At 39.6% G+C, this 12,290-nt stretch overlaps 1 protein-coding gene across 3 annotated transcripts in view; it reads right to left on the bottom strand.

The window, feature by feature from the left end:
- The window catches only part of slc4a1ap (solute carrier family 4 member 1 adaptor protein), a 153,245-nt gene that overhangs the window by 77,459 nt on the left and 63,496 nt on the right, over nucleotides 1-12,290 (bottom strand). For all 3 annotated transcript variants that reach the window (XM_059982807.1, XM_059982809.1, XM_059982808.1), the window contains 2 exons: nucleotides 12,058-12,118; nucleotides 5,415-5,554 (listed from right to left, as the gene is read on the bottom strand). In XM_059982807.1, the coding sequence (XP_059838790.1) occupies nucleotides 5,415-5,554; nucleotides 12,058-12,118 (201 nt within the window). The remainder of the gene's footprint in view (nucleotides 1-5,414; nucleotides 5,555-12,057; nucleotides 12,119-12,290) is intronic.

Below are 12,290 nucleotides of genomic sequence, written 5' to 3'. Positions count from 1 at the left end.
CAACAATGAAACAGTAATGAGAGATTTACAAGATGGCACAAAAACTGGTGGAGTTTTTCCACAGCAGAGGATAGGCTTAGGTTATGAGGACACATCGATGTGTTGGCGAAAGGGGCTGAGAAATGGCAGATGCAGTTTAATACTTGTAAACTCAAAATGACACATTTTAGACGTATTTATGAGGCGAGGATATACATCATAAAAGGCAAGATCCCAGGCAGTACTAAGGAACAGATGGTGTACAGGTAGATAACATGGTTAAGTAGACATCAGGGACAACTGCCTTCATTAATTGGGGCATTAAGCACAAGAGTAGAGAGGTTATGCTCCAAAATATAACACATTGATCAGGACTTAGCTGGAGTACTGCATGCAGTTCTAGACATCACACTATAGAAAGGATGTAACGGTGCTGGAGAGACTGCAAAGGAGATTCATTAGGATGTTACCTGGGATAGAGCACAATAGTTAGGAGATACTGGAGAGGCTGAGTCCGTTTTTCCAGAGTGGAGGAAGTTTTCCATGGCTTCCTCAATTGTCCTGATGAGGCCACACTTAGGTTGGAGAAACAACATCCTATATTCTGTCTAGGTAGCCTCCAACCTGATGGCACAAACATCAATTTCTCAAACTTCTGGTAATTGCCCCTCCACCATTTCCTTCTCTTACCTTATCTCTTTCCCTGTCCATCGCTCTCTGGTCCTCCTACCTCTTCCCTTTGTTCCATGACCTTCTGTCCTCTATCAGATACCCCCTTCTCCAGCCTTCCATCTCTTTCACCAATCAAATTCCCAGCTCTTTCCTTTGGCCCGCCCCCTGGATTTACCTCATACGTACTGCCTTTTACTTCTTCCTCTCTGTACTCTCACCTTCTTACTCTGACTTCTCACTTCTTCTTCTGCTGTCCTGATGAAGCGTCTTAGCCTAAAACGTGACTGTTTACTCTTTTCCATAGATGCTGCCTGGCCTGTTGAGTTTATCCAGCATTTTATGTATATTACTTTGATTTTCAGCATCTGCGTATTTTCTCTTTTTAGGAGGAAGTTTGGGGGAGGGTGGGGGGGGGAGGGAACATGATGTAGCTATTATAGGAAATATTAGCTTTTAATCTGAGGTGAGTAAAAGATTCAGGACAAAGAACACAGATTTAGGGTAAGGGTTATGAAATTTAGCGGGGATCTGGAATGTGCTGCTTGAGAATAGTAAAGGCAGAGTCACTGACAGCAGTTAAGAAATGTCTATATTTGCAATTGAATCACCTAGGCTTAGAAGGCTGTGTGCTAATTGCTGGAAGGTGGGATAATATTGATGGGTGAGCATTTGCCAACATGGACATGGAGCATATAAGTCAGGAATACATATGCAAGACTGGAGGGCAATCTGAAAAAGATAGAACTTCTGTTCAAAAAATGAAATATACTTTTTGCCCTTGATCTTCTGATATGCTATCTAAGAATTGTTGCAAGTCACTGTGGTATGCCTTGCTAAGTGATCTACTCTAAATTATATTGCACTACTGTTGGAAAGTGTAAGTGTCTAGGATAGTGTATTTGGATCAAACACTTAGGATGCATTGCCCTGCATAACATCCAATTTGGCTATTCAAATTTCACTCATCCAGCACTGTATTCTACCACACACCCAACTTGTAACTTGCAGATGGTGAAAAGGCTTTGGCACATCAGCAGGTGAGTCTCAGAATACCCAAGCTATGACGTGATCTTGTAATACTGGTCAATGTGACTTGGAGGATGTTGATGATGGGAGATTCAAAGCAGTAGCAATGAATATCAAGAAGCATTAATCGTCCTGTCATAGAAGATGTCACTTGTTTGACCTAAGTTTTATTTGCCATTTCACAGCTCAACCCCAAACTTTGTCCAGACATTGCTGCAATCAGGCATTATCTGAGGAACTGCAAATGGAACAAAGCATCAGCAGTCATCTGAAAACATCCCCACTTCTTACCTCTAGAAAGTCACAGCTGGCGGTGCTTGGGACTAGGACACTGTCCTGAGAAACTGTTTTAGGGCTAAGAAGATTAGCTTTCCAATATCACAATCCCCTTCCTTTATGAGAGATATAACTCTGTCTGCTACAGAGCTTTCCCCTCAATTCACATTAGATTTGTTCAATTAGAATAGCTGCACACAGGCAGACTGTATTAGACAAATGGATGCAATTACGGTGTATGTGCAAGGGAGTTGAGCATCAGATGAGACCAATTATGATCAATGGCTTTTAGAAACAAAATAGTTATGCTTTATAATGAGTAATAGATGGTCATCTGCAGAATAGTATGTTTTGTGTCTTGTTATTTTCTATCAATTTAGATTTAGAAAATATTACAGGAGAATAGTTCGAGATTTTAGTTACTATATTTCTTCACTGGGGAAGAAGAAGATGTTGAATATGTGTTTGTGTGTGTACATCACATTTGACACCAAGGTAGGCAACATTCACATCATCATTATTACAACATGTTTCCATCTTTGAACAAAGAATCATTTCTGCCTTGTTTCAAATCATCTGTCCCCAGCACCTCCTCAACCCTACACACACCCCCCCCCCCCACCCACACCCATCTGCGTCCTTCAAAGCCTTTTAGCCAGAGAGCAGTGAATTTGTGGAATTCATTGCCACAGGCAGCTGTGGAGACCAAGTCTTTATGTACATTTAAGGAAAAGGTTGACAGGTTCTTGATTGGTCCGGGCATGAAGGGATACAAAGGGATACTAGGAGGAGGCAGGAGATTGGGGCTGAGCACAAAATTAGATCAGCTGATGAAATGGTGGAGCAAATTCTACGGGCCAAATGGCCTAATTCTGTTCCTATATCTCATGGTCCACTTCAGAAGTAGACTGTTTCATCACTAATGTGTTTCCTGACCTACACTTCAATTTTAAAAATCTCACTTACATTCATAAATCCTTCTATATTGAACAGCAATGCTGCTCTCTTCAGCAATCCCAAATTTAGTCCACTCAATGGTGATATTCATTTCAGCATTGAGTCTGAACATCAAGAATTCCTTCCCCAAATATCTCTGCCCCCATTTCTCTTTCTTCATTTCACAGGCTTATGAAAACACTCTGTCCTAATATTTGTTAACGTGGATCATGTCAAATTTTATTTGACACTTTCAAGTGCTTTTGAATATTTATATTCAGTTAAAGGGGCTTCATGAATATGTTGCTTTTGCTATTGAAATTGTACATAGTCCCTACAAAGGCCAATTCCCCATAACAGAACGGTTACAGAATAGACTACCTCCTCTTTTAAAAATTACCTACTTTTAGCAGTAATTTGCAGGTGTACTCTCAGAATATCTTTCTTTATGAAGATTTTGTACTTGATAGCTTTTATTGCAAGTTAAACGGAATGAGTGGATTCCCTCCTCTTGGCTGTTAGAGGTGCAAAAGGTATACAGAAATCTACCCTCTCATCTTCCCTTTCCAGTTAGAAAGAGTATGAGCTTTATTTCAACATTCTCTCAGTCAGTAGTAATAAGGGAATGTAAATTAATAAAGACAGCACCTATTTGTGTCATATTAAGCTACTCAAACCTTTTACTGTGCTGGAAAAGAATCAAGTTTTTTTTATTCAGTAACATTATATTGCAATATCCAGACCAACATAATCTGTTAAAATTTGACTTCTTTTCCCTCACGAATATTGAAGAGAAATAGTGTAAGTCAACTTTTTAAAGATTTAGAAGTACTGTGGGAAAGGGACTTTGATGCAAGCTCCACACAATTGACTTAAGCATCGTTTTTGATTAATAATCCAATTCAATTCATACTCTTATACATCTACAGTAACAAAGCTTTGTTTCCAACTTCCAGAAAAGTGGTAAAGTATTATATGTTGTTCCCAAGCCTGGGCTTCCTACATAGACAACGATATTAAATCATTTACTGCTTGATCAGTACCTTGCTTCTTAAACTTTTAACCCTTTAATTTCAAAATGGATGACACACATGGTACAATACATGAGTATCAGTCACTATTGCCCACAAAACAAAACAAGCTATCACATAGCTACAATAAGGAACAGTAGAACATGTATTTAAGAATATTTTTCATTTATTGACCACAGTTGTGTGAGTCACCAAGTGAAAGACAAATGCATTCTCAATGAAAGGAGTATTAAGGGAAAAACATTAATAAGAGGGATATTCTCCCTCGTCCATGTCCTCTAACCTAGGGTTTTCAGAGTGGAATTACCAGGGATATAAAAATAAGGCCACACTAACACATTTTTTGTGGTAGCTACAAAGTAACACGGAGAAACCAGAAAGACCGAGTGGTGCATAGGAACAGGACGTACAAAACATAGCTTTGATGAAGGCATAAAACTTGAATTTATAGCTAAAGATAGAGTGGTCAAGAATGATAATGGATTGGCACAAAACTTCATTAAACTACAGTTTGAAGCTTTGTTATAGAGAGCACATTAAATCACTGAAGCATATCAAGGTGTAAAATTACTCGGATGGGACTAAAAATGGCAAATCTGAGTTATGAGGAAAGCATCGCTCAGATACCAGAGAACGTTCTCACTAGAACAGAGAAAAATGAAAAGAAATTTATCAGAAACATTTTAAAATTATGGAAATTTGATAGATTTTATGAAAATGCTGTTTCTTCTGGTTGGGTGTGGTGATGAGAAGAAATCAGTTTAAAATGATCACTGCATGTGAGTGAAGAGAAATTTTATTTTAATGCAGGGTGTTGCTGGAGCATGAAATGCTTTGCCAAAATGATTAATCAATGCAAAAATCACTGCACCTTTAAAGAGAAAAGTGGATAAATACTTGAAGCAAAGGGTATGTGAATGAGTACTGGGACTAGTTTCAAATTGTTCAGGCAAAGAGCTGGCACTAATGGTCTCCACACGCACTATAAAGTATAACATTTCTAAGCATTAGCCTTGAACTTTTGATTACTCAGTCCATGCAAGGACAGAGATTGTTCAGATAAAATCCTTCGGCTACATTGGCAAGAATTCCTGCACTAATAACTTATACATAATCCATCTCAATTCTGTTTCAATTCATTTTATGGGTGCCCCCTTGGCAATTCATTCAGTCCTAAATGAATATGAAATGTTGCCTACTTTAAAGATAAATCAAGCAGTTAAAAAGGGAAACTGATTTAATTTTCATCGCTCTTTCAGAATCAATCCCTGGACTGACCAATTTGAATTCCCATGTACTAAATGAACCTCTTGCTCTCAAGATCTTATCCTTGATTTGGAGAAATGGGCACTATCATCGGAGGGGACATTGCGAATCTCCTCCCCAGTGCAGCTGCCAAGTGTGCCAAACAATTCCAGGGCTGGAATCCTTAATTCTTTGTTGATGCAATTTGTTTGGAATATTTTCAAATACATGCTCTAGAGTATTACTAACCTGCCTCTAGGCGTAGAACACCTCTGGCATCCAATATTCTGCAGGCCTCTAGTGAACACTGGACCATGGCTTCTTTCTTTTTGCCAGCATGTGTTACTTCTGCAACAAGCTCATTTCCTACTGCATCAGTGACTGGTAGCCTAAAGAAGAGGGAATTATTTAACACTAAGCAACATACTTCATGTAAGCAAAATAAGCAAACAGGGATTAGTAGAAATTTTTTTAAAAAATCCACACACACACCTTTACCTCATTCAATACAAAAGTAGCTAAGGAATCCATTCAGATCTGCCTCATGCAGATTTCAATACAGAATGAATTGCTGTAAACTAATAGCACAGGGAAGGATGATACTTAACCCATGATCTCATGCTGCCCCTGTGCAAAAACACTGCCCAAGTATTCACAGTCTATTGCACTTCCACATAGCCCCTTGTTATTTGCAAGTCACATGAAGACTGTGTCCTACAGTTACCTTTATGCATTCATTACCTGAGATGCGAGTGTTGCTGAGAACACCAACATTTATTGCTCAACCCTGTCTTTGTTCTTTACGGTGGCAGAGGTCAGAAATTTGAGAGCCGTTGTCAGACTAGCATAGTTACTGGCTGTTGGGCCAGTAACTACGCTAGTCTGACAACCAGTGTATCACTATACAAATATTCAAATTCTAATCTTCACTTGCAAGCACCATTTTTTTATGGCTAGTCCAGCTGAATTTCTGATCAATGGTAATTTCCCTACCCTGCAGAATGCCTTTGGTGGTGGATTCATATGGCAATGACTTTGTGTGTTGTGTGTGAGTTGTATGTACTGTGTTGTTTGTGTACCTTGGTCAAGTTTTATTTGAACTTGAACAATGCCATTGAATATCAAGGGTAGATGACATCAATAACTAATGATTATTGTCCCAGATTTTTATGGTATGAATGTTAACCTGCCACTTTATCAGTCAATGCCTGACTGTTATCCATTTTTTACTTGTGGTCATGGACTGCTTCATTTTCTGTGGAGATGCAAATAGTATTTAACATCATGAAATTTCAACTAACATGCTGACCTCAGGTTGTAGGAAAGGTCACTGATGAAAGCAGATAAGGGTCAGACAAACTTAAGAGAGTGCCCTGAAGAAGAACTGCAGCAATGTGCGGGTGTAGGATGATCAGACAGTCATATTCAATTTTCTTCTTGCAAGCAGTGGCCATTGGAATGAAATCTTCACAATGCCTACTGACTTCAGTTTTACCAGCAATTCTTAATGCTGTACTTGATCAAATGCTGCCTTGCAATCAATCTGAACTCCAGGAATACAGATTGTTGATCCTTGTTTGGCCCAAAGGTCTGGACCAAAATGGCACCAATAAAATCCAAAATGGCATTGGTAAATAGGTTTTTGGCATGTTTGTGCTGTTTGACAGCAGTGTGTGAGACAACTACCACTACCCCACTGATAGATGAGAATAAACATTTATCCACTGGATTTGATTTCTCCTGCCTTTTGTGGATGGGATATACTCATATGTTTTCACATTGTTGGGAAGACACTAGTGCTTTAAGTCCATTGGAATATCTTAGCTAGAGCACAAATCTTCAGCAGCAGAGCTGGGACGTTTTATCGTCTCAAACTCTCGCTGCATCCAATGCTGATGTCAAGTGGAGTAAATTGAATTGGCTTTTGTGATGGCAGAGATCTCAGGAGGAGGCTAAGATACATCTATGTGCCACTACTGGTTGCCTTCATCACTCACATGCTGACCCCTGACATTGTTAGAAACAGGGGCATTCTTGTAGCCTCTTTCTTCTATTAGCTTTTAAATTGTCCATTAGTGATAAGATAGGACAGGACTTTGCATGCTCCAATGTCTGTGTGATCTGTTACCTAGATCTCCTGTGTACTCTTTAGTATGCATGTAGTCATAACAGATTTGTTCCATCTCTATCCACTTAGCATGATGGCAGTGCCACTTAACAGGATGGAGGGTGTTCTCAGTGTGCAGACAGGACAGTGGTGATCTCTCCTATCAATGGTGTAATGGACAGATATATCTGTATCAATAAGACAGGTAAGAACAAGGCAAAATACACTTTCCCTCCTGTTGATTATCCTCTGTTGTAAACCAGTTTTGGCACTGTCTCCTGCACAGCCCAGTCATTGATAGCAATAAACAGCCATCCAAAACATTACCCTTGCCAATGTCTGTGCTTCCAACCTCAACCCCAAGACCTGCTCATGGAGGAGAACTTGAAGGAGGATGGTAGATAATAATCATGAAGTTTCCTTGATCATGTTTTACCCAATTCCATGAGGCTGGGTGGGTTCTGGAGATGACATTTAAGGTCCAGGTGTACCTACTCTTATATCTACTAATGTATTCATGTCTTTGGATGGCTGTACCGGGTCACTAGCCTTAGAACCAATCCACTGCCACACAAATGTACCCAACTATACCCAACTCTGCTATGATGAGAAACAATTTCTTCTTGCTCTTTGAAAAAAATATAGTGGTAGTGTCTGGAGGAATCTGAGGGAAAAATAAAAAAAGCATTAATGTAAATGAGTGTTTGGTGGCCAGTGTGGACAGTGGACTCAAGGGTGTTTCAATGCTGCATGGCTCTATTGTAGTAAACCTCTTGCATCTTCTAACCAAGGCCTTAAAATTCTTCTAAGAGTATGGTACCTAGAAATGTGGACAATTCAGCAGCTGAGGCTGTAACAATGTTGTTTAAAGGTTTAATCTCTTGATTGTGCAGTCCATTTCTATACTGGTAATTTATTTCATAAACATTTCAATCTGCACCAATTGTTCTCACACCTGTATAGACTTGGGTACATGTGATATCAAGTATCTTTTTCATGTAATTCCAATAACATTGCAACCAGTTTTTCATATCCTTCTTTTCAACATTTTCTACAAAATTATCTAACAGCAGAAAAGTCTGTATATTTTACCAAAGTCCTCCTGAAATCTCACATTATTTTCTATTAGAATTGGAATCTGTCTACTTTCACAGGTACAGTGAAAAGGTTTTGTACATTGTTCATACAGATACAGTGCATTGAGGCAATGCAATGTAAATTAACAGAATGTAGAATAAAAAGTGTAACAGCTACAGAGAAACTGCAGTGCAAGTTAACAATAAGATGCAAGGTTTTAATAGGATGGCTTGTGAAGTCAAGAGTCCATCTCATCATACTGTGGAATTATTGCAGTACAATAGAATACAGTGCAGTAGAAGCTACCTTTGAACTTTTTAAAACACCATTTACAAACTTTGAAATGATACCTGTATGCCATAAGTCTTTGGGGCACATAACTGATTGAAGATGATTATACAACATTCAGTTTAATTTGTTGATTCTCAGGTAATGCAGCAATCTGTGGCTACAAGCATTAAAACCAAACAACTCTTCAGGTAGGGGCTGGTAATTAGCGATAATAATCACAAGAAGGGGGCATGAGAAGGCTTTGGCGAGTAGGGTAAAAGAAAACCCCAAGGCATTCTTCAATTATGTGAAGAACAAAATGATGACAGGAGTGAAGGTAGGACCGATTAGAGATAAAAGTGGGAAGATGTGTCTGGTGGCTGTGGAAGTGAGCGAGGTTCTCAATGAATACTTCTCTTCAGTATTCACCACTGAAAGGGAACTTGATGACGGTGAGGACAATATGAGTGAGGTTGATGTTCTGGAGCATGTTGATATTAAGGGAGAGGAGGTGTTGGAGTTGTTAAAATACATTAGGACCTATAAGTCCCCGGGGCCTGACGGAATATTCCACGAGGCGAGGGAAGAGATTGCTGAACCTCTGGCTAGGATCTTTATGTCCTCGTTGTCCATGGGAATGGTACCGGAGGATTGGAGGGAGGCGAATGTTGTCCCCTTGTTCAAGAAAGGTAGTAGGGATAGTCCAGGTAATTATAGACCAGTGAGCCTCACGTCTGTGGTGGGAAAGCTGTTGGAAAAGATTCTTAGGGATAGGATCTATGGGCATTTAAAGAATCATGGTCTGATCAGCATGGCTTTGTGAAGGGCAGATCGAGCCTAACAAGCCTGATAGAGATCTTTGAGGAGGTGACCAGGCATATAGATGAGGGTAGTGCAGTGGATGTGATCTACATGGATTTTAGTAAGGCATTTGACAAGGTTCCACATGGTAGGCTTATTCAGAAAGTCAGAAGGCATGGGATCCAGGGAAGTTTGGCCAGGTGGATTCAGAATTGGCTTGCCTGCAGAAGGCAGAGGGTCATGGTGGAGGGAGTACATTCAGATTGGAGGGCTGTGACTAGTGGTGTCCCACAAGGATCTGTTCTGGGACCTCTACTTTTTGTGATTTTTATTAATGACCTGGATATGGGGGGTTGGCAAGTTTGCAGATGACACAAAGGTTGGTGGTGGTGTTGATAGTGTAGAGGATTGTTGAAGATTGCAGAGAGACATTGATAGGATGCAGAAGTGGGCTGAGAATTGGCAGATGGAGTTCAACCCGGAGACGTGTGAGGTGGTACACTTTGGAAGGACAAACTCCAAGGCAGAGTACAAAGTAAATGGCAGGATACTTGGTAGTGTGGAGGAGCAGAGAGATCTGGGGGTACATGTCCACAGATCCCTGAAAGTTTCTGGGGGTACATGTCCACAGATCCCTGAAAGTTGCCTCACAGGTAGATAGGGTAGTTAAGAAAGCTTATGGGGTGTTAGCTTACATAAATCAAAGGACAGAGTTTAAGAGACGCAATGTAATGATGCAGCTCTATAAAACTCTAGTTAGGCCACACTTGGAGTACTGTGTCCAGTTCTGGTCGTCTCACTATAGGAAGGATGTGGAAGCATTGGAAAGGGTACGGAGGAGATTTACCAGGATGCTGCCTGGTTTAGAGAGTATGGGCTATGATCAAAGATTAAGGGAGCTAGGGCTTTACTCTTTGGAGAGAAGGAGGATGAGGAGACATGACAGAGGTGTACAAGATATTAAGAGGAATAGACAGAGTGGACAGCCAGCACCTCTTCCCCAGGGCACCACTGCTCTTGTACTGACAAGAGGACATGGCTTTAAGGTAAGGGGAGGGAAGGTCAAGGGGGATATTAGAGGAAGGTTTTTCACTCAGAGAGTGGTTGGTGCATGGAATGCACTGCCTGAGTCAGTGGTGGAGGCAGATACACTAGTGAAATTTAAGAGACTACTATACAGGTATATGGAGGAATTTAAGGTGCGGGGTTATATGGGAAGCACGGTTTGAGGGTCGGCACAACGTTGTGGGCCGAAGAGCCTGTAATGTGCTGTACTATTCTATGGTCTATAGCACCAATACCAGACAATGACCATCTCTAACAAGAGTTGAATCATCTCCACTTACTCTTGATTATCTTCACAGAATGATTACCTATTTTATATTCAATTGCTTATTCTTGTGGTTCCTCTTTTCTTATTTAAGTCACATATCACCCATGAAATAGGAGACAGTAGGCTTCCTATTGCAAATTAGTGATGTATTACTTTGTGGCAAAGGGCATAACACTGAGTATGCCAAATGCTCCGACTAGTTATCCCCATTTCTAATAAGATCTTGTCTGCTGCCTTGTATACACGAGCAATCTAGTTTATTTTTGTGAATGTAAATAGGAAACAGACAGACAGCTCTTGTCCAACATCTAGCTTTCTGCAAGGGAAATTTGTCTTAGATCAACTCCTTTTGCTGGATGTTAGAGAATAAATCACTTAGATGTAAAGTGCAAGAACATAAGGGAATTAAAGTATATGGCAGAAATGTAACTGGTGTAGAAGTGAAAGCAGGCTTGAAGAACATAGAGCCTATTCCTATTCTTGTTTCTGAATGCAGTCAGAATGTATGAGATTCTCCAGTGAGGTGCAGTTTTGGAAAATTAGTACTTCGGTATTTGCAAAATGCAATGAAGTTAATTGAAGTTACAGGTATTGCTTGATAAGTATTAGACCCAGGTATGTGTCTCAGCATCTGACATACAGCGACCATCCAATTATATTTTGCTCAAACATTAGTCAAGAGCTTAGGATTAATTTAAAATTTCCACCAAACAGCATATTTAATAAATACTAGATCATTTTTCATTTTATATCTTAACAAGATTATATTGCAGCATTAACTTTGTTCCAGATTAGAATCTTCAAAATTAAAGTAAAAAAAGTCCCTAGTTCTCAGTCCTGAGTCCTGATGCAACAATTTATTATACTCTGAAATTTGCTGATGAAAAGATTTGCTAGGTTAAGACACAAAATAAGCTAGGTAATTGCATAATTAGAATCAAGTAATCTAATTGAAGAAATTTATTGGAATTTGCCATGTCTGCTGGGAAGGACTCTGTATTTGAAAAACAACTTTGATCTTCCAGTAAGGTAGGCACTGCAACTGATTTTAGCATCTCTGTAAAAGTACAAAGATGCTCAAGTTAAGAAAAGGGGAGGGTTAATGAACAGAAGTATGTATGCAATTGCTACGCATGGTGATTGCTAAATTAGAATCATATGTTGTTGATTCTAGCTTGTTTCTGGTTGAACGAGGATGTACCTTTAGCCAGAGAAGACCATTTTACTAGTTATCACAAGTAATTTAATGCTCAGAACTACAAGTGTTTTTAATAATATTTCAATTCTTGATAACATTTAAATACCTGACTCTGCAGACCCAAGTACCAGAGCCTCGCTCATCATACTCATATTCAAGCTCCTCACCTGCAAGAAAATGTAAAGCATAACAGATATTTTGAAATAGGAATCAAACAGTAGAGATACATAATTAACATCAGAAACTGTGGTATACCATTTCATCATCCATAACACAAAGGAACATAATTAGGCCTTTCAGCCCATTGAGTCCTTGACCCCCTTACTAATATCAACCTCT

The sequence above is a fragment of the Hypanus sabinus genome, chromosome 10, assembly GCF_030144855.1.
Source record: "Hypanus sabinus isolate sHypSab1 chromosome 10, sHypSab1.hap1, whole genome shotgun sequence".
In the NCBI taxonomy this organism is placed as follows: domain Eukaryota; kingdom Metazoa; phylum Chordata; class Chondrichthyes; order Myliobatiformes; family Dasyatidae; genus Hypanus; species Hypanus sabinus.
Note: the sequence above shows the minus strand (reverse complement) of the source record. Positions and strands in the feature narration are given on the sequence as shown.